We start from the raw sequence: 24,286 nt of genomic DNA, 5'->3' as shown, positions 1-24,286 counted from the left end.
AGCCTAATCTTGTCACGTTATTTATGCACCATATGGCCTTTTATTTTTATTTTTTTTTATAGAAGTTGCTTTTCATTAACTTATGTATCACTTAATTATTTTTGCTTTACTTTGTTATCTTCCAATTTAAAGCCAAATCGTGTGATTTAAGGATAAATATAGATGCTTCAGCTCCAACTCAAGCAAGCATCAAAGCACCAATGATCTGCTTAACAAAATAAGACTAGAGCCCAAAAAATTTGGCATGTGGTACATATAATACTACCATTAAATTGACTTCTGCAGTACATATAGATCAACACATCCTATATATATATATATATATATATAATAAAAATAAAAAACACAACACATCAATAATATCTGCAATAGCCAATTTGAAAAACACAATTTCTATTTTAATAAAACTCAAAATTCATTTAACTTCATAATAATATAATTTTTTTTAACGTATCTTCAACCGATATGTCAATTTAACGGAACCGATACCTCAAATGCGAAACGCTGAAGACAGTAGCCTGCCAAAGGCACTTACTTGCCGGAGGCATACACGCATCCTAATTATGTCCAATTTTGAACGTCAACAAAAAGTCAAAATTTTCATCCTTTTGTTTAGGCGTGAAATGCTTCTTTTTAATTAAATAATACATTTGATGGCCCTTCTGCCATCTCAGAAACAGTCAAGCTTTGTGACACGGAAGGGTTTTGAGCGAGATATGAAGGGAAGTTGTCGGTGGCGTTTCATTGGGTGACGACGGAATCAACCCATTCATGTGCCACGTGTATTAGAAAAAGAAAGAAGTTTGGGCCCCTAAATTTAGGCAACAGAAGATTTCGTACTGTGTGGGATCGGGATCTTCAAATTAAAGATTCCTCACGTGATATGGTTCTTCTACATCATTCCACACTAGTCTCCACTAGGTATGGGCACAGACCAGTTTGGAACGGTAGAAGACTCTTCTGTTAACTAAACCAAAAATTTCGGCAGACCATTTTCTCTTCCGTTAACCAAACTAAAAACTTCGGTAGACTTCGGATCGATTAACTTAATATTGGTTCGGATTGATTCAGTACACCGGTAGTACCGTAATAAAAACATACTAATAAAAATACAATTTATAATATTTTCACATAACATAAGTTCTTGAACAAATACACCAAATTATCCTTGTAAAATATAAAAATCCAATAGTCTAATTCATCCATGTATGAAATCAAATAACTTAGTCGCTATATCATTCAATATATACTCAAGATGTAATGGGAGCCACTTTTTTTGTTGTTTGAACATTTGAGTGTTATTTTTACTGAATTCTCTACATTTATGTAAATGATGTTGACATTTGTTTCGTGTAGGGTTCTTTAGTTTTTCATGCTGAATCTAACTATATAAAGAAAATATAATTTGGATCAACGGTTGGAAAGTTACAGGTAAAAAAAGGGGACAAAGGTCGAAACTGGAAAACATAAGAAATTCATAAATTCATCTCTGACCAAAAAGTGCTACAATACCCGAGTGATAAAGAAGAGATAGAAGTGATAGAATTGTGATAAAGCATAGTGATAAAGAAGTGATAAAGATAAATGAGTGATACAAAGTGCTGATTGTATTTATCTTTAGTTTCTTGTTTTGTATTTAAATAATAGAATAAGTATAAATATTGGATCGGTACGGGTTTCCATCGAGTTAGAAATATTGTTCCGTTAACCAAACCAAATATCTCGGTACGGATTGGATCGGAATATACAAAATAATTATTTAACCAAACCAAACCAAACCAGTTAGTACAATACGGTCGGTACGCGGATAATTCGGATGAGATGCCCACCCCTAGTCTCCACTAGTCTTCAAAAAAGATAGTGCTTACCTCCTTGCTTATAAGAAGGAATTCCTCCCTATCAATTAACATGGCTCAACTGCAAATTAACATTTATTCTTCTTCTTTTTTAATTTTCAAAGATGCGTTTATTTTTCACTTTAATTATTCATAATTAGAGAGACATGTATCAGATTGTGATTGAGCCATATCAGTAGTCAAAGACGAATTCCTCCTTATAAGCAAAGAGAGAAGCATTATCCTTCAAAAAAATATAATTAAAATTGTTTAAATTTTTAGGGATGTTTTTATTCGACACAATTTTACCATGTTCGTAATTTTCTAATTATTATGATAAACCAATGCAGGCATAATATAATTATATATATATGCATATTTTAAGGGATGTGTGCATATAATTATATTATGAATATTGAGAGAGAAAATTTGACGCTGCATTTCCATGACTTGCGTCTTGTTAACCGTCTTAACTGTTTTCCATTGATTGTGGAGTCTGACTCCCATTTAGTTGTGGAACTTGTGACTGTGCTTTTGTTGTGACCCTCTCTACCCTTTATTCAATCTTATTTCTAATTACAAAGCTATAATGACTGGTGGTGTGTGCCGCATTCAACAAGTTTTTAGAGAAAGTAATTATGTTGTTGATATGCTGTTATTATCGGAGTCGCCAAACCTTCGGGTCTTCATATTTGGAATGTTGCTTCTGTTGCTGTGAACCAGACTAATTGTTCCTTTGTGTTTTTGCTGGGCTTTTGCCCTCCACTTTACCCAAAAACATTTTTTACAAATTAATTCATCTAATCAGAGGAAGGAAAAGAAAAACAGTAAAACAAGCACTCATTACTTTCATCACACATATGTGTTGGGCCTTTATGTTTGTCTAATTTATTTTTAAAATACAAATGATAGTATAAATTATTTTAAATTTATTTATTTACAGAAAGATGATTAAGCTGAGTAGAGTAGACTACCTCTCACCATCCTGACCAACTAACTTAGCCTACAACATCCCTACTTGTCTGACTCATTGGAAGGTTTGGAAGGTAGGAATGACTCAATGTCCATATCACACCTAATCAGATTATGCAATTATTCAAACCCTGACCCTAAATGGATTTGAAAGGGCATGGATAACTGTATAATGATGGGGAAATGTTAAATAAAAAAAAACCTGACGTTTTTATTGTCTTTGTTGAATTCTAAAGCATTTTCTTTGTTGACATGAACATTAATATTATGCGGGTTATGCGGATGATGGTCAAACCCATCAATTCCGTTGGTCAATGATTTCCTTTCAATGCACATAATCAATTACCATTGTCAAGAGAATATTTGTATCATGCACGCAACACTTGTCCAAAACACAAAATACTCTTCGATAAAGTATAACATACATTATGATTAAGAGATTGTCATGGAAATGTTTTGGGTTATGCTTCTTCTTTGCCATTGTGGTTTTAGGAGCTTCTCCTTTATTGGCTTCTGTTCTCCGTTTTATTCCTGTTATTTGGCGCCCTCCTTATTCAGGGTGGATTAAGGTAAACAATGATGGTTTGTTTAATTCTTATAAATGAGCGGGTTTTGATGGCATTTTTCGAGATTGTCACGGAAAGATTTTGGGTGCTTTTGCTTTGTGGGTTGGGTTGAGTTTCCTAGTTCAATTGCAACAGATGTTCTGGCAGTAATTGAGTCTATTTGTGTTGCTTGGGTTCGTGAGTGGTATCACATCTAGTTGGAGACTGACTTCACTTTGGTACTTCATTATCTTTCATCTACTTCGGATGTTCCTCTATATTCGCGGGTTGCTTGGAATAATTGTTTATGGAAACTTCCTTATATGAATTTTTTTTTATCTCCCATAATTTTCACGAGGGTAATTGTGCAGCTGATGCCTTGGTTAATTTTGGTGCGACTTATGATGCTTATTACTAGTGGTCACATATTCCATCATGTGTTGCCAATGCTTATGCTCAAGATCTTTCTTCATTTACTTGTTATCATTTTTTAATTGTCGTCCTTTTATTTCAAAAAAAATAAAATTACATTATGATTAAGAGATGCATGTGAATCACACTTGTGCATATGAAATTATGTACTTAGTAATAATGCAAGTAGGTTTACCATGATATATTTAATATTCCCAAAGGATGCCTGTCGCAATCACTTGTTTCCAAACTTTCTTCGTTAAACATAAATCTACAAAAATAATTATAAAACCAATTATGTCTCCAATATGAGTCAAAATTACTGTTAATGCAACTTTTGGGGCGCAGAAAAAGGCTCAAGTACAACAATCTGAAAGGCCCACCAAATAATGAAACATCCGACGATAAAATTACTCCTCCATCATCGCAAGCCTTTTGAAAACCAAAAACACCAATTACTGTTTTCTCCTATACATTATACCTAACAATGAAAAGTAGGAAACTACCTCTTAAAGTCCAGCCCAATCCAAATTATAAGTCCCATCTTAATAATTCAGTCCAGACCACCGAACAAATTCATTATTGGACACCTCATAATCATTGCTCTGGTTTGGAATAATTTTAATACTGGTGTGTTAGTAAATGTAGGAAAACAAAATGTAATAATTTTTTGTTGGCATTTTCCAATATCAAAATGGAAACTCCCCTTTTCACTAAGCAACACAGTTATATGACCCAAGTTTTGAAAAATTTTCAACTAATCAACACAGTTATATGACCATTTGTAGACCTCAAGTGCTGCTATTTCCACCCTTTTGACCAAAATTTGCTTCCAACTTAGGGTTTCACATTGTAAAACTAGAAATCTACACACACGATGTACTATAGAGGCTATCGAAGTATACTTGGGAGCACACCTAACGGTACATTACCAACTATACATATATAAAGCAACTAACGGTACATTACCAACTATACATATATAAAGCAAAAGGCAGAGAATGTTAAAACATTCAAAATATCAAAAAATGTCCTTGGTTCATACAAACATTAAAAATTGAAATTATTAATTAAATAAGGATAATATGGTAAATTCACATGTTTTCATATTAAAAAAAATTAAAATTAAAAGAAAAATCAGATAATATATCATATTTTTATGGAACACAAACTACCTATTATCTTTTTTAATTCTAAAATAAATTTTAAATTTAAAAAAAAAAAAAAAAACTTCTTGCAGGTCTGCAGAGAGGCTAGTATATATATATAACGAAAATCAAACATCTTAGAAATTAATGGCCTATTTGGTATTGGATTTGAATCCAATTTTATAAACTCGAAAACAGATTTTAAGTCCAAAATCAGAAAAAACCCGTTTGGTATGCTCATTTTTAAAAACCCAAACCACAAAAAAACTTAAATACACCAACAAATTAAAAACCAGAAAAAGTCGATTTTTTAGAAGTTTTTTTTCTACTCATCTCATCACTCAAGCGACACTTGCTCTGAGCTCCTTCTGGTCGAGTTCAAGCTTCAAGCCTCCATGGCAGAAGCTTGAAGCTTTTTTGCGCTCTCTCTCTCTCTCTCTCTCTCTCTCTCTCTCATCACTAGCTTTAAGGGTTGGGCATCTGAGGATCCCCCTCGCTACCTCCTCTCGTCTCTGTGATTCGGTCAGTCAAAATCTCGATGTCACACGCCACCACACAGTCACACACCATTGGCTCGTCGTGATATGGAGTTGCACATCTCCGATGTCTGCAATCAGGTAATTTTGAGTTCCCTTTTTGTCCTTGTTACTGAAGATTTAGAAATAGTTTTCAAGAATTCAACCAAACAAGTTTTTAAACTTCTAAGATTTAGAAATAGTTTTCAAGTTGCATACCAAACAAGTTTTTGAACCTTAAAAAATGGATTTGAGAGCTCCTTGTTTTTAAGAAAAATTAAAGTCTTTGAGTTCCATACTTGAATAGAATACCAAACGCCCGCTAACTTCCCATTGCTAGACTTCATATTAGGAAGTATATTTATGTGAATGTGAGGTTCCGCGGTTTGGCCCCATATAACTTTAGTTTTTAATTGAATAAACTTCCCTTGTATTGTCAAGTTGTCAAGAACCATAATACATACTTTCCCTCCAAAAAAAAAAAAATCAGATACATATTTTGAACACCTTTATAGCAAATATGAAAGTAGAAACCTCATGTAGTTTAATTACAGTTGTACAGTAATGAGGAGACAATTTCAACATATAGAGAATATCAAGAATTGTCAATTGTTACTAAGCAACCATTTGGTTAAATCATAAGTCGGCACACTTAAGAACCCAATGAAATGATAGTTCCTCTCTGTAATTAGTAATTGACCTTAACAATAAACACATGACTTTAATCAAAATTGAAAAGTCACATTCTTAAACATAGTTTTAAAATATTAAAAATTAAATTGGTATATCTTATTTTGAAAACATTTCTTAACCCACTAATCCTAAATATTCCTTCTAAATCCCAAAATAACAAGGAAGAAATCGGTAGTAAAGTTGTGGTTAAAATTAGTGTCAAAGTATTTATGATGATGATGATGATACGACTCTTAATGCTCATGATCCCGATTATAGCACAAGGAGATCATTCTACCTATCCTTCTATCTCGCCCCCATTGTCATCATACCTTCAATTGATAGACTAAGTTCTGAACTTTAAAAAAAAAATTCATGTTCAACACATGTGTTGCAAAGAAGTGGTCACGTTGTGTTTGATGTATAGTGAATTGTCCTAAGTTCTCACTTTGTGTCCATAAGGATATATCAAGCAGCTTGGAATATACACTTGCCATTACGTATAGTTGTACTCTTGACTGTGCTAAGTCAACAAGCATAAGTTTTGGATATGGTATGAAGTTCTAACTCAAGATTGTGTTAAAATGTTTTGTTAGATTTCAAAGTTTATGTTGTCCACCAAGATTTTGAAGAGATATTATAAGCTTCTGGAATTGTAGAGAGGTCGTGTGTATTGATATTGATTATATAATGCTATATAAGAGTCCTACACCAATAGGAACACTTTACATGATAAAGAGGTATACATGATAAGGATCTGTAATTCTAGGATAAGTACACATGAGGAATACAAGAGATAAACTAAGTAGTAACATTAGGACTCTCTAGATTAAGATTGGATGATGTATGACTCTCATTACACCCCCGCAAGCTAACGGGGCAATGTTGCATAGGAAGCTTGGAAACAATGTAGAGAAACTAAGCAGTGGAAAGTCCCTTAGTAAAAACATCAGCCAATTGATCGTGAGTTGGAACGTAAGCAACTTGTAACTTAAGACGAACAACCTTCTTTGGTACATAATGAAAATCTACCTCAACGTATCTTGTGCGAGAATGAAAGACTGGATTATAGGCTAGAGAAATCGTGCTGACATTATCACACCAAAGCTGAGGGCATGTTAGAGGAAGCCGTAGATCACGAAAAAGAGAGGGGAACCAGGAAAGAGTGGCTGTGGTTTGAGCAAGCTGTCGATACTTGGCTTCCGTGCTAGAGTGGGAGACACCCTTCTGATTCTTAGAACTCAAGGACACCAAATTAGAGGCAAGATAAATGCAATAACCACCAGTGGAGTGGCGATCATCGGGATCAATAGCATAGTCGGTGTCAGAATAGGTAGTTAAGCATAATGAACTAGGTTGATAAAACAAACCATGAAAGTAAGTAGCCTTAAGGTAACGCAAGATACGTTTGACGGCGATCCAATGAATGTTAGTGGGTTGATGCACGAATTGACAAACTTGATTGATAGCAAAGGAGATATTCTGGACAGGTGATTGTGAGATATTGAAGAGCCCTAACAACACTATGATATTTAGTAACATAAGGGAGATGGTCACTATCATGAAGACTCAAATGTTTAGAACTAAGGGCAAGCGTGGAAATAGGCTTGACATCAAGCATGTTCGTGCGTTTAAGAAGATCCAGCACATATTTAGACTATGTAAAATGAAGACTATTGGCTGTCCAAGAGGCTTCGATACCCAGGAAATAATGAAGCGAGCCAAGGTCCTTCAATGAAAAGGAGTGACCCAAATGATGAATGAGTTGAGTAATATGAGATGGATCATTTCTTGTAATTAGAATGTCGTCAACATAAATTAAAAGATAAATAACAGTGGTCCTATGAAAATATGTAAACAAAGAAGTAATCCGCCATTGATGCAGTAAAACGCAAATGCTCCAAATGAGAGAAGAAACAATGAAACTAGGCCACACGGTGCTTGTTTGAGCCCATAAAGTGAATGATTCAGTTTGCACATATAGTTGGGAAATTGAGAATCCACAAAACTAGTGGGTTGTTCGCATGTACACATCTTCGAATAAATAACTTTGCAAAGAGGTGTTCTAAACGTCAAGTTGATGAATGGGCCATTTACGATGCACGACAAGAGCAAGAATGAGACGGATGGTGGATTGGTTAACCACGGGACTAAAAGTCTCACCATAATCGACTCGGGTTGTTGATGAAAACCATTAGCTACCAAGCGGGCCTTATATCTTTCAATTGTACCGTCAGACTTACGCTTAATACGATATACCCACTTGTTAGGAAGAACATTCATTGAGGGAGTGTGAGGAACTAAAGTCCATGTTTTAGCTTGCTGTAGAGCAGTATATTTAACTTGCATGACCTTGTGCCAATGGTCTTGTTTATTATCCTAAGAGAAACTACTATGCTCAACAAGGTTATGAGATACATTAATAATCAAATCATATTTGGAACCTGGTTTATGAATACCTACCTTCCCTCGAGTCACAATAGGATGAGTGGTAGGGACAACCTGCAAAGGAGAAGGTGATGCGGGGGCCATTGATGATGGCATTGGAGAAGCAAATTTAAGAGATGCAGCATAAGTAATATTGCTCACAGGTTCAGGTAAGGGAGGAGCAGCATGGGTAGCAAATGACGTTGGGGGAGAGGAGGAAACCACTATAAGTGGTAGTGTAGCAGGAGAAAAAATTATAGGAGTAGTACCTGAAGACAAGGAAGACACCCCCATAGTCCGAGTATGAAGTGTTGAATATGGGAAAGTGGTTTCATCAAATACAACATGTTGGGAGAGAAAGACCCAACTCGTAGATGGATCAAGGCACTTATATCCCTTTTGATTTAGCTAGTAGCCTAGGAAAATGCATTTAAGTGAACGAAATTGCAACTTGTTGTTATTATAAAGGCAAAGATAGGGAAAACATACACAACCAAAAATCTTAAGAAAATCATATTGTGGAGGTTTATTAAATAGCTTTTGATATGGCGACACAAATTCAAGGAGAGGTGAAGGGAGACGATTAATAAGATAAACAACGGTGTGAACGGCCTCAGCCCAATAAGGGACACTACAAGAAAAATAGCTTTTGACAACATGCCACTAACAACGCGCGTCTGTTTCACGTTGTTGAAGTATACTTTTGACAACATACACCAAGTGCACGTTGTAGTACACTACTTATAACAACATTCCTTTAATGCGTGTTGTCCAAATGAAATTTAGAGAAAATTTTGCAATGCAAACATGTATGTTGTGATATCTTTAAGTTCAACAACGTGCAAAGCATGTTGTCAAATTGTTTCATTTTTTTTAAAAAGGAAATATACCCAAAATTTATGCAGGAGAACTCCCTCTCTTTCAAAATGTTAAAACATTCGAAAGTTTTCTAAAACCCCTCTCTTTTCTGAATAACATTTCACAGCCCCTCTTTCTTTTGCCCATCACTCTCACACTGCTAAACCTAGGGAAAAATCCAATATCCCTACCTCTTTTGCTCCATCCCAGCCATCTCTCTCTCTCTCTCTCTCTCCCCTCCTATTCCATGGCAAATCTGGTTTATTTAAGTGCTGAGCTTGTGTGTTCTCTTCCATGGCAGAGCTTCTAAGTATTGGTTTTAAGATTTTTCGTTCGAAGTGTAATTTGGGGCTAAATATGGGTGATATTAGGTATTGTTATTGTTTATATTTTTTCAATTTAATCTTTTGTGGGCGATTGCGGCATTATTTGTAGATATTCAATTAATATTTTATTTATAAATTTCTGCTTTTAATCCAAGACATGTTTAGTTAGTTCAATTATATGTGGATTAACTCTAGGTTTTCTTTTTGCTGTTAAGAAATGTTGTCTGCTATTGCAGTCGGTGAACACACTTGACACACCATATGACCCTTTTGGCTTCTCTTTGCTATTGTTGTCGGTAATCCAAATATTTTTAATCATGTTTCTTTTTATGGATTAATTGAAGATTGCCTCAAATTTAATCATGTTTCTTTTCTGGTATTGCCTCAAAGTTTCTTTTAGATATTGGGTGACAAGAGGATTGGTTTACTTGTTTTCTTGCTATGGATGATGAATAGGAAGGCAGCAATTTGACAGGTTGGTTTACTTTGATTTTAGAATTTTTATTATTATTTATGTATATGTTTGATTCTCTCATGCACTGGTGCTTTCATTGATTTTATACTCAAGTTGCTATTTAGCTATTGGTTTAAGATGCATTTGTTTAGTTATGTAATTAAGCACCAACTATGATGAGGTATAATTCATTGAGCCTCCTTGATATCCCGGATCTGTTATGCCTTGACAATTATGCATTCTTTGTCTTTTTTTTTTTGGGCATAATTAATATATATATATATAAGTATACTTGGGTCGTTAATGAGCAGGGATTGATTGTTAAGATTTTGGCTCTTTATTTCCTATTTTATTTTCCATTGCTATGCTTTAATGGATAAAATATTTGGGATTGTAAAAATTCAATATTTGATGCTAGTAGTCCAAATGTGTGAAAGTTTCTTACTAGAGTTGTACATGAGAGGTGTGTATTCTATATATATATATATATATATATATATATATATATAGTAGTCCAAAAGCAATGAATGTAGTTCAAGAACTAACCAATGTATTGAACTTTATCTTCTCTGGAGAGAACAAATCTGGATAGATCTGATAGAACATTACCCTGGATAAAACTATAGGTGGTCAATCAATATTAGAAAATGTGTATTCCACGTTGAATTGATGCCTATATATATCTATGGCTCCATTAAATTCCTATTTCTTTTTTCTTGTTCTTTTCAGAGGGGTCTTTTCTTGGACTTGCTGGCTGCCATGGTTTATTATTATTTATAGGTCTTTTGTGACAAGCCAGCTGCTATATGGTTTGATGGTTCTTTTATTCTAGCATGGCATTAAATAATGTACTGCATAGTTATAAATCTCAGCTAACTTACTTTTTCTTTTGTGATTCTTTTGGATGTTAGGTGACAAGAGGATTGGTTTACTTGGTTTTTCCGAATAACCCATTAAATAGTAACTGCAATCTCACAAGCTAAGCATATATAATTTGAAAGTGAATAAGGTTCTAAGAGTATTATCTTTACTTTCATACTTAATAGAAGATGTTTTCATACTTAATAAAAGATGTTTCTTAATGTATATGTGAAATTTCTTTGAAATCACAGTAACTTTGGTTCTTTAATCTTTTCAGGAACTTCAAGTTTTGTAGAAAGTGTTTGACATTGTAATATTCCATAATTGGACGAAGACTTTGAAATGCAACTAATCAAGTTTTTAGATCATGCAAGGATTTTGAAGTGTTATTAGACTATGCATATTACAATTTCCATGCTATTTCCATATGAATAAATGTAGCTTGATAATGAATCTATCGATATGTATGGAGTTATTTTTTGAATGAAAACTCATTATTAATGGGTTATCTTATGATTGGGAAGGAAGAAAACTTCATGAATTTTCAGTTTATGCACCAACTGTAGGAGGTGATTCTGATTTTTTTATATTTTTAAATATTAATATCACAACATGCAAAGCTTGTTGTTAAAACATAAACAACAACACACATATGCACATTGTCATTAAGGCCTCAAGTTTATGCACAAATGCGCTGTGACATTGTCGACGACAACATATCGAAAGCTCTAGTAACGATTGCGTATTGTCAATACATTTTTGTTAAATAGTGTTTAAATCATTAAACAATATATCAGCTAAACCATTTTGTTCATGAACAGCGATGATTAATCCCATGAGTTTTAAGAAGGTCCTAAACACCTTATTAGTATATTCACCCCCTCCATTAGTTTGAAACGTCTTTACGAGATGTAAACATGTTTTCAACAAGGGATTTAAAATTAACAAAAATAGAAAATACTTCATTTGCATGGGATAAACCCATGAATAATGAGTAAAATTATCAACAAATAATACATAATACTTGAAACTAGAAATTGAAGAATTAGATGCAATCCAAACATCTAAATGACTGATTTCCAAAGGAAACTTAGCAATAAAAGTAGATGAGGAAAATGGAAGTTTAACACTTTTGCCCGAAGGACATGATGAACAAAAAAATTTGGTTCTAATAAAGGCAAATGCTGAGAAGACACCAAATGATGCAAAATGGATGAGGTAAGACGGCCAAGCCAAGAATGCCATACATCGTTGTTGACTCGAACACATAAGAAAGCAACTCGCAAATCCGAAGGAGTTGGACTTGATGAAGATGGAAAAGGGTAAAGACCATTAATACTCGGACCGCAGAAAAGCATCCTCCTAGTCTTCAAATCTTGTACACAAAAATATAGGTAGGATAAAAGGTGAAGAAACAGTCATTGTCACGAGAAAAACGGTTAAACAAAAACAAGTTTAGTAGAGGCTTGAGGGCAACAAAGAAGGTTAGACAAAGAATAAGAAGAGGAATCATGAACAATATTAGAACTACCAATATGAGATATAGTTAAACCTGTTCCACCAATGACACTACCAATGGAGTCATTATCACGATATTCTTTGGGGTTTTTCAAAGCACCCATATATGGGGTAATATGAGAGTTGGCACCAGTATCCATAAGCCAAGATGAGGATCCAAGTTGCTGAGAGGAAGAAGCAACCATGGCAGATAAGCACTGAGTAGGAACGCGACCTTCAAAGGCAAGATTCATGCGGTTATAGCAATCTAAGGTGGCATGACCACCACGGCCATAAATTTGACAAAGAATTTGAGAACCAGAAGGAAAAGGCAGCAGGACTAGGAGCCATGGAAGATGAGGAAGCACCACTAGAGAAAGAAGAAGAAACATCGTTGGAAGAAGATGGAGCCACACCAAGAACACCAGTTGTGGAAGAATAAAAACTACCACGACCACCATGAAAAAAGGAACCGCCAGAAAAACCACGGACCACCACGTTGTCCTAAAAGAGCCACGGCCACGAAAACCACCATGTCCATGTGAAGCAACCATAGAAGTACCTCCAAGGTCAGAACTAGGAAGTTGGACAGACTGGAGCCGACGTTTCAACACTAAGAAGAATAGCCTCAAGGGTATCATAAGTAATGGGAGAATTACGAGGTTAGGCAGAGTTAACAGCAGTCTCATATAAAGGACCCACGTTGTTCATGATTATAACAACAAGATTAGAGTCACTCGCAAGGGGACCCAGAAAGAGCAAGGTTGTCAGCTAGAGAGTTCACTTTATCAAGAAAGTCAGCAATCGAGAGATCACCGCGAGTAGTTTGCAACAAGTCACAACAAAGCTAGAGGAGTTGATTTTGAATTTGGGAAGCATAACGTTTTTCAAGAGATAACCAAGTGAGATGCACAAAGATAGAATGAGCAACTGTGGCAAGCACAGCTGGAGAGAGAGACTTGTTAAGCCAGGACAATACCATTTGATCTTATTGAATCCAGTCCTCAAAAGCCGGATTCACCTTGTCAGTTGGTTTACCAACAACATCAGAGAGAAAGGCATGAGGGCAGATACTGGTACCGTCAACATACTTCATAAGTGAGCGGTTGAGAAGAAGTGGCACAATTTGCAAGCCATAAAGGATAGGTATTACATTCCAACTTGACGGTTAACATGTTGGAAACGTTGGGCATATGAGTAACAAAGGAGGAGTTGGAACCAGAAGCAGAGGTCGCCATAGAGAAGGTTGGGTGAGAAGAAAAAGAGGATAAAAATAATTTTTGATGTTAATTAGAAAGCTCTGATACCATGAAGAGATATTATAAGCCTATGGAATTGTACAGAGGTCGTGTGTATTGATATTGATTATATAATGCTATACAAGAATCCTACACTAGTAGGAGATAACTACATTTTACATGATAAATAGGTATACATGCTAAGGAACTGTAATTCTAGGACAAGTACACATGAGGAATACAAGAGATAAACTAAGTAGTAACATTAAGACTTTCTAGATCAAGATTGGATGATGCACGACTCTCATTAGATTTAACAAAAATGAACACTATCTGGATTAACTATTTATGATCACTTACCAAAACTATTCTTTTTGAACAGAACCAGATCAAGTTGAAAGTTATATGACAAGTTGTTACAACAATTGTAAGATGGGAACTATGTTTGTGGGATCTGCAACATAGATTACTATACTTCGTATCAAAAAAACAGATTACTATACTTGGAAAAAAAAATTTGAAAGAAATATTATATGTCGAATACCCTAAATTAATTCATGTTTTAAATATGAAGTTGTTAGCATGTTTCTTACTCTATTGATCACTTTGATAGATTCGTGTAGGGGAGTGGGATTTTAGGCTTGGGTTCAAGTGATGATGGGACAAACCCAACAAAGAAAAATCAAATTGGTTGAGGCCCAAATCAAATAGAACTTATTGGAGCAAATTGAAACCGAACTAAATCAATTATGACATGTTAGCTAATCCGTAATTGGATTAAGAGGAGTTGAATTGAGGATGAATTGAATTGAGGAGACTTAGATTCCGGATTCCTATTAAAGTTGTTTACTAAACCATATGAAATGAAGAGAGTTAGATTCTGGATTCCTATTGAAGTTGTTTACTAAAACCATATGGAATTGGGGTATGAGTGGTACTAATTACTAAAATGTCCTTGTTGTTTGATTAAAGTAGATGGCAAATTTGAAAATTTGAAAATTGTGTGAGAATATAATGGGTAAAAAAGATGAATTCCTAATGGGTTAGTTCTCCATGAATTAGAATACCACTTCTCACCCAAGAATTGAATTCCTCCAAAATCAAGAATTCAATTCCTAATTTTGTGTGGGTGCCACTTACATTCAATTCCTTGATATGAAGTAAACGCATGAATCCTCCACAAATGGAATTCAATTCCTAATTATTAAACACACCATTAATTTATTCATTTAGGTTTTGTCCATGAAGCGGATAGAACCGAACCATTTCCCACCCTGTATGAAAGTTCTACATATCTTGGGTATGTATTTACTTGAGGGAATACAACAATTTCATGATCTACCAAATAAACTTTGGTTACTACATCCTCTAATCATTATGAGCTTCTTGATGACCTCGGTGAAGCGAGTAGGGAATGTGCTTGATTAATATATCTAGTCCATCATATCTAAAACACATGAGATTTTTCTTCACAACAAATGCTCAAATGATCATATATGAAGACATTGTTAATTGTATAACTCATTGTAAAGAAGGGTTCTTCAATGTCGATAAAACCAAACATATATCACCAAATTGACAACATAAAACAAAAACAAAAAAATTATTCCAAGAGATCAAAGTCAAATAAAACTTTTCCCAATATAATATGGCAAATCTCTTTACCAAAACTCCGTTGAAGTCTATATTCCAGAAATTGGTATATGATATTGGAATGGGATGACTTTACAAGAAAATCAACTTGAAACTTATTCTGATCAGCGGAACATCTAAAAGTATGGTACATCAGACATATGTATGGTGTACTATTTTTCCTTCGATCATGTTTTTACTTCATTTGGCTTTTCTTGCTAAGGTTTTAATGAGGCATCATTAAGTACATTGAAACTTTTTTCCACTTCTCTTCCTAGCAAATGTTTTAATGAGATAACTTTTCATTGATGCATGAACATCTAGTGAGGTGTATTGTGCTTTTGTAATTACATTTAATTTTATCATGTATTATCAACCATTTTTCTAAGACAAAATCATCTTCACTAATATCCTTTAAAGTTCTATTTAGTGTACCAAATAGGAACACTATCTCAAACCATATGCAGGTTTAATGTTTTGCAGTTTAGAAGGCAGGTCTAGTTATTTGTCTAACCTCCAGAGAAACCCTAGCCCCCGCTCTCTCAAAAAATACTCTTAGAGCCATTTTCACTTTAAAAGGGAGGAAGCCACTTTTCTTCCTCTCCTATCCTCTCTTCTTCTCCTCCCTTATACTCTTCCCTTATTTTCAAATAAATAAGGGTTCCCCTATTTGTCTTTGTTTCGTTATGATTTTCCTCCAACCATCCCAGGCGGCTACATCTCGGCATTGGCTCTCCATATGCGTTTCTACATCGGATCTCCACCACCATCCTTTTTGTGATTTCTTTATGTTTGGAATAAGTTGCTGAGACTCTTTGGGTTCTCTGTGTAGTTTTCACCTGTCGTTTGTAAGAGTTTTTCACCACTCCTTTGTAAGAGCTTTTTATCCCTTTCCTTTGTGAGAGTTTTATTTTTATAGTTATGGCTTGGTTTTTTCAAGCTTTATCTCTTTTTGATTATTCTGAGTTTGCAATCTTAGTTGGGATACATATGCTAGAGTTTCTTTGATCCTGCATAATCATTACTCGAGGCATAACAGATTGTCTTCATTTTGATGTTAGACCGCTCCATTATTGTAATGGACCCTTTGTGGCTGGTTTATAGTGGTCCTTTGTGGCTAGTGACTCTTTGGTTGAATTATGAATGCAATCTCAGAATTTTTCAACCAAAAAAAAAAAAAATTCATCTAGTGGCCTATAAATAAAAGTTTAAGGAAACTACATTTACTTTTTTTTTTTTAAATGCTTCAAATGTATCTAATGCTGTGAATAAAATAAAAAAAATATTATGAGTAATAGTTCTTCAATTATTTCCCAATTTGCATTTTGGTGCTTCAATTTCTAAACTGACCGATGTAGTCTTTCAACTTCACTTTAGCAATAGAGGTCTTGGGGTCAATTCTGTTTTCTTTTCCATTAAATGTACAATTAAATAGTCTCTTTATGTTATTTTTGGTTCCTATCATTTTGAAACCATTTCTTCCTTTTCACCAAAAAGAAACAAAAACATTCTTCTCATCTTCCTAGCCACAACCACAACCCAACCGAGCCTAAACCACATGTTTCACAACCATCAGCCCCTCCTCACCCTCATCATCCCAATCCTAACTCTTCCTTTCACCATTATCACCTTAATCCCAACCAATTTCTCCTCACCTTTCTTTGTGGACCTCACCTCCACCTCCATTCTAACATCTTTTTAGCAACATCCTACCCTTTTAGCAACAAGATCTAGGAATCATATAGATAGACCATGATAAGGGTTGGCGTGTTGGGTTCATTGAGTAATTGTGACACAACAAGATATAAGGGATTAGGGAGATCGAACGATAACCCTACAAGTAACACGCCAAAATCCACCAACAAACTGGAATCCACTAAAGAAATTGAGTAAACCTCAAATATATTGATTTAAAATAAGATGAATGATTCAGGATGCTCTAATGCATTCCTTTTATACAAGAGAAACCCTAGACTTGCTTGGAAAGCTAATGAGAAACCTTAGACTTGCTAGGAAAGCTAATTAGAAAACATAAAGGAAAATAACAAAATTTTCCCATAATATTCTAAAAACTTTAAATGTTGAAAAGTCAAAGCAAACGATAGAATTTGGCTACAATAGGAAAATTTCCCTAAATATGCTAACTGTTGAAACTCAGTGAGTTGCACTTGTCATGCAGTTCTTTTCTAAACAATAGGTCATGGGTCTGATTCTGAGCTCGGGGCCCATACTTGCACAAATTAGGCTTTGGTGTCGCGACGACATGCGCACGTGTCCAGTTGTTCCGTGATCAACTCGGCCATGTATTCTATATCGGTCCCTTCCACTTCAGAAGAACTTGACCTTGAGTTATCTTCAAGATAGAGCATATCATCTTCATGGAATGCATACAGGCCAGCAGCATTGAAAGTGCTTGAAATCTTCATGGAAGAGCGCAAGTACACAACATAAGCATTGTTGTTGATCTTCTTTAAAATCTTGTAGGGACCATATTTGCAGGGTTGACACTTGCGATAAGTACCCATTGGAAACCTCTCCTTCTTTAGATAGACCATGATAGAGTTGCCTTCATCGAACACCTTGACTCACCTTTGTTTGTCAGCAACGACTTTGTATTTTTAGCATTGGTTTTCTCCAACCTCTCTTTAACCTCATTCTTCACGGCCCGAACATTTTATGCTATATGCTCAATTGCGATACTTAAGACATGGGCCTTAGGCAACTTCACCAAATCAATCACATGGTTAGAAACTAAAATGTAAACCAAAGCAAAAAGTGATGTGGCACTATGAATAATGATGTTATAAGCAAACTCTACTTGAGGCAATGCGTTATCCTCATTGTTTGGATTTGTCTCCACAAGATGCTACGGAACCATGTTACCCAAATTTTTATTGGATAATTTCTGTCTTGCCATCAGTTTGGGGTTGTGGAGTACTACTGCGATTAAGGGCGGTTCCAAACAGATTCCACAAAGTAACCTAGAAGTGACTGGGGAACTTGGTGTCACGATCAGAGGTGATGGATTTGGGCACTCCATGCAAATGAACAACCTCCTTGAAAAACAGTTTGGCTATGCTTGCAGCATCATTCATCTTCTTCCACACGATGAAGTGAGCCATCTTGGAGAACTTGTCAAAAAAAAATCTACTCATGTTTGCGTACAAAGGAGTCCTAACACAAAGTTCATAGAAAGGTCCTACCAAATATCATTAGGTACATGCAAAGGCATGTAAAGACCTAGTGTTTTGAGACTGACCCTTAGACCCCTAACAAGTGTAACACTTCTACACGATCTTTCCCATGTCCTTTTTCAATTGTGGCCAATAATATCGTTCCTTCATACCAACAATCATTTTGTCTCTTCCCAAGTGTCCACTGAGGCCGCCTCCATATAAATCTTGAATTAACTTCTTCCTCAAGGATGTCTCAGTAATACAAAGTTTGTTGCCCTTAAACAAATAAACATTAGTTGGGTGAAACTCTGTAACAGGTTTGGTTGCAAACATAGTTGGACCAAATCTCCTTTTAGTTTCATCGGTTTCATGTAGCTCCTTCAAGAACTCAAATCCGACAACCTCTTGAGCCATGGTAACTAGCATGTTCGCTCTTCCACTCAAGACATCTGCCACACGGTTAAGGGTGGCGATTTATGTTTGATCACAAAAGGGAATTTCTGCATGAAGGTACTCCACCTATATGCATCTTGCTCACGAATTTCTGACTGTTGAGGAACTCCAGGGTCTAGTGATCTATATATAGCATAAACTTACGTTGCATGAAGTAGTGCTCACATTGTTTTGAAGCATGAATCATTGCATAAAATTTACGATTGTAAGTACTCCATTTTTGCAAGCCTTACTAAGTTTCTCACTAAAAAAGGTCATTGGTTTCTTCTCTTGAGACAAAACAACACCTATTCCCACCCCACTTGCATCACATTCAACCTCGAATATCTTTTCAAAGTTAGGAAGGACTAGGATCAGGGCAATGCACAACTTGTGCTTAATAAGTGTGAAACTCTTCTCTTGCTCATCACTCCACTGAAATTTTCCCTGCTTCAAACACCTAATGATGGGTGCGGTAATGGTGTTAAAATCACGAACAAACCTTCGATAAAAGGTAGCCAGCCCATGAAAGCTTTGTAACTCGCTTACTGTTCTCCGACTAGGCTAATCACTAATAGCTCACACATTCTCGTCATCCACCTGAATGTCATCCTCACCAATAACATAACATAGGAAGAGTAATTTATTGGTGTATAAATTACACTTTTTCAAGTTGATGAAAAGTTGGTTTTCCACCAAAACGTGAAGGAACTGTTTCAAATGCTCCAAATGTTCTTCCTTGGTTCGACTATAAATCAAAATATCATCCAAATACACCACAACGAAATAACCAATAAAAATATGAAGAACTTGGTGCTTAAGTGCATTTGATAAGCCAAAAGGCATCACTAGCCATTTGTACAAGTCATCTTTGTTTTTTAACGCAGTTTTCCACTCATTACTCGACTTGATACGAATATGATGGTAGCCACTTCGAAGGTCCATCTTCGAAAACACCTTAAAACCCTCCAACACATCCAACATGTTTTCTAACCGTGTCTTTGGAAATCTGAATTTAATAGTAAATTTTTTTATCGCCCTACTATCAACACACATATGCCTTGTTTTATCTTTCTTGAGCACTAAAAATACTGGGGCTGCACAAGGACTCATGCTCTCACGGATAAACCCTTTTTTTGTAGCAACTCTTCTATCTTCTTTCGTAGAATGTCATTCTCCTTAGGACTCATTTGATAATGGGGCAGATTGGGGAGATTTGCTACATGCACCAAATCAATATGATGTTGGATATCCCAAATGGGAGGCAGTTGGTTGAGTAGGTCATCGTCAATCAACTTCTTGAACCCCTGCAAGATTTTCCGCACTTCATTTAGGATTTCAACTCTCTCAAGTACAACAACTAACAACCCTTTCATCACCACAAGATAAATTGTTTCTGCATCTTTAATGGCTTCTAAGCAATCACGTTCATTGCTAGTTATGGTGAAGAAACTGGAATTCGTGTCTAGTTTCTTAAGCTTGCCTGAGTCATTTACAAGAGCCATGACAATTTTGTGAGAGCCCAAATTGAAAACATATAGGTTATCACGTCCTTTATGAGTAGCATCTATATCAAACTACCAAGGTCTTCCCAAACAAATGTGCCTAGCATCCATATCAATAATATCACATAGAACCTCGAACTTGTAATGCTTACCAATAGACAATGATACCTTGCAAACTTGTCATATGAACTGAATAAGCTCTCTTCACCAATCTCAAGGAATAAGGTGATTCATGCTTTTATGTTGGCAACTTTAAACAATCCATTACTTTCTTGGATATGAAATTCTTGTAGCTGCCACCATCGATAATTAAATTTCCCACCTTGTTGTTGATGGTACAAAAAGATTGACAAATCTTATGCCACTGCCCTTCTTCTTGTCTTGGTGCGAGTAACACCCATTGCAAGACTATGTTAATTACTTCGTCACCTTCCTCATAGGCGAAATCAGCTCCATCATACTCTTCATTAGCACCATGATCCTCATTGTCATCTTCATCTGCTTCAGCCAGGTTAACTTGCAGACGATTTGGACAATCGTTGGATTTGTGGCCCAATTTGCCTTTACGATAACAGTGATCTCCATAAAGTTTTGCATAAGGATTTTGTCTCTAGAAACAAATACCCCCAATGCTGCTACTACTTTCTGCTAGTCCTTTTGTGCCCTACCATTTGTTAGTATTATTATTCCCAAGAACCTATTCAACTTCTTTACCTTTGTCTTTTGTAGGGACAAGAGAATCGGTATATTTCTTCTGAAAAGTTCCAGAACTCGATCATCTCTTGTTCTCTATAAGGTCTGCCTTCAGTGCCATGCTATTAGCCTCTTGCACGATCCAGAAAGTCTGCAACCCAATTTGATATTGGATGGAAGATCTAAGCCCATTCGTGTACCTTGCCATTTATTGACTATTGGTTTCATCAAGGTAATATTCTGCGAGGTGCATGAATTTAGATGTATACTATGCCACCTTCCTATGGGCTTGGATGCAATTGTGGTAAAGGCGATACAAATATTGCTCAAAGTCTGTCATGAGGCATCTGTCCATCATGAATTGTTTAATCTATCACCAAGTCTATACAGGAGCTTTGCCTTGCCTTTGGCGCGTCTTCTGTAATTAATCCCACCACACTTAAGGATATATTGTGTTTTTTTTTTCTCAAAAACAAGTTTATTTAGATATCTAGGTTATCAAAATTCATTTGATAGGCAACAGAAGACTTTAAACAAAATCCTAGAGCCTAAAACCAAAACCTTACGAAGGATCTTAAAGTTCAAAGACTTGATGTGTATTCAAACTACCATACTTGAAATTAAGGAGTGGAAGATAACTACAAATTAACCCTTGGAGTGCAACTTGAGGCCAACCCAAGTATTCCACTCGGTGATGGTGGTAGGATCCACTTTCTGCTTTTCCTCCAAGCCACAAAGTAGTGGCCTCCAAAGTCTCCACACCAAGCCTTCTCTTTGGAATGAAGATGATACGCAATAGAAGTATGTGGTGCTAGCAACACTTCTCTTGGGATCAATTTTATCTTAAGAATAGAGATTTGATGTTTTCTCTTACTTCCTCCTTACCTTTGCAGGACTTAAATAAGGAGAAAGATGAGCTAAGTGGTGAATATATAGAAAACATGGGAGAACCCTAAGGTTCTCCTCCTCTCTCTCCATTTGGATAACATAAGAGGGCTGGGTTTTCTCTTGGGCCTCTTGGTCCAACTTGTCCCACTTGATTCTTCTCAAGACCTCTTTGCTAAAATCCCATGGGCCTTTAGTTTCTTAAACTATAATTAGGCCCATTCTATTTCAACGTAATTAACTCTTTAATTAATTCTCTTAATCAATTAATCAAATTAATTAATTGACTTAACTGTTGATCTTGTCATCTTCCATTATTATCCAAAACATAAGCTTATAGGTGTCTAATCCATTAGGTTCTAATTAATGAGGCCGTGGTGGCCGATCATGAACTCTTTCTTTTATCGATTGTGAATTAAAAACTCCCATTTTTAATTCTCCCTTTGTGAGGACCCAATTACGGAATGTCCTCAAGGCTTCCACAAACAGTGAGTGACGTCTAGCAACATATTACAGTTACCCAAGCTAATATAGAATATATTAGGAGAACCCATTTAGTTGGAATTACAATGCAATTCAATCATTCTCTTCACAATGTTATTGATCTCATTAATAGGATACGGAATTTCCTGTCAAATCCCTAACGTGATCTCTATTGGCTATATGATTCAATGAGCATAATTGGAAGATTATTTCTCAATTGCACTCTGACTCCAATCAGAGATTCCTGAATCATATCTTAGAACATTCTCTTCCTTTTTTCTAAAAGTTGAGATCCTTTATCGAACACTCACTTGCCTCTATGGACTTGTCGAAGATCCCGACGTTACCTTGAAACGAGCCCAAGGATGAGCTCAACCTTATGATACAATCAAAGACCGACTATTCATTTATAAGGCAACCATGGTGCCTTAAATCTAAGGATTAACCTTGCATTATTACAACCGAAGAAATCTTGTTTGACATGCAAGTGGAACTTCATACAAGATTCCTTAGTTTGATCGCGTTTAGTGAACTCACTCCCTAGTAAGCACCTACGAACTTACTTCAATGTCTACACACAAATAACTCGAGACTAGTCATTCTTCTGGTTGAGTAGATAGAGTGTGTACTAATCTTTGAGGTTTGTCAATGCCCAATTGAACGATCCTATGACTGAGAACAAATTTTTTTTGAGTTATAAGGAAAGGTCCCTTTGCATCTAACTTCTTTAGATCACTTTCCTTATCTCATAAATCCATGGACTTGTCAAATAAGTCAATGGTCGGGCATGGACCGTTACCTATGTTGACTTATTTGCCATTTTGTGTTAACCTAAAGAATTGGTTTAAACGGAGTTTCCATGAAAGATTTCATCTAATGATTGGCTTTTAGGGCATACATCTAATACACATTGCAACACTTCCTTTGAGATGAAAAGCTGTTAGCTTCACCATCTTCTCCTCGGGGGCTTTCATAAGTTTAAAGAACTTCTCCACTTCAACAACCCAATCTAAGAAATCTTCAACTTGTAGGTGCCCATTGAAATATGCAATTTTAGTCTTTATGCGATAGTCTTCTTGGCGTTGGTTATTAGGTTGGGCGTGATCATTAGAAATTTCTTCCTCCGACTCTACATCACTATCTTCCTGACAAGGGTGTCGTAAGGGCCGCCATTTGTTACACCGGTCTTCTCCTCTATCTTCGTCTAGTCGTGTTTGGTTTCCCAAGTTCAGGATCATCTGACGTAGACCCTTGATGGCTGTATTGAATTCATCAAGAGTGATTGGTTCTCCGTCTCCACGAATCTTATCTTCTCCATCTAAACGCACCATTGGAGGCACTTCGAGTGAGGCAATGCCTTTTCTGATACCAACTGAAGCAACGAGATATAAGGGAATAGAGAGATCGAATAATAACCTTACAAGTAACATGTTAGAATCCACTAGCAAACTGGAATCTGCAAGAGAAATTAAATAAACCTCAAATATATTGATAGAAAATAAGATGAATGATTCAAGATACTCCAACACATTCCTTTTATACAACAGAAACCTAGACTTGCTTGGAAAGCTAATGAGAAACCCCTAGATTTGCTTGGAAAGCTAATTAGAAAACAAAAAGGAAAATAACAAAAGTTTCCAAAAATATTCTAAAAACTTTAAATGCTGAAAAGTCAAAGTAAATGATAGAATTTAGCTAAAATAGCAAAAGTTTCCAAAAAT

At 35.7% G+C, this 24,286-nt stretch overlaps 1 protein-coding gene across 1 annotated transcript; it reads right to left on the bottom strand.

Moving 5' to 3' along the window:
* Positions 1–18,372: 18,372 nt before the first annotated feature.
* Positions 18,373–18,981, bottom strand: LOC148920301 (uncharacterized). Its single transcript, XM_089044589.1, has 2 exons — positions 18,738–18,981; positions 18,373–18,590 (listed from the first exon to the last, which is right to left on the bottom strand). The coding sequence occupies exons 1-2, from the start codon at positions 18,979–18,981 to the stop codon at positions 18,373–18,375; spliced, it is 462 nt and encodes a 153-aa protein (XP_088900715.1).
* Positions 18,982–24,286: the final 5,305 nt, after the last annotated feature.

The sequence above is a fragment of the Prunus mume genome, linkage group LG2 (assembly GCF_029339155.1).
Source record: "Prunus mume cultivar Tortuosa linkage group LG2, ASM2933915v1, whole genome shotgun sequence".
Taxonomy (NCBI): domain Eukaryota; kingdom Viridiplantae; phylum Streptophyta; class Magnoliopsida; order Rosales; family Rosaceae; genus Prunus; species Prunus mume.
The sequence above is the reverse complement of the archived record's forward strand: the minus strand, read 5'-3'. Positions and strand labels throughout refer to the sequence as shown.

Excerpts from the sequence above, each read along its gene's own strand:
- LOC148920301 (XM_089044589.1), bottom strand. The coding sequence starts at position 18,981 with ATGGCTCAAGAGGTTGTCGGATTTGAGTTCTTGAAGGAGCTACATGAA. Across the intron at positions 18,591-18,737 it reads AAGAGACAAAATGATTGTTG|GACCTTTCTATGAACTTTGT; the intron begins GTATGAAGGAAC and ends GATATTTGGTAG.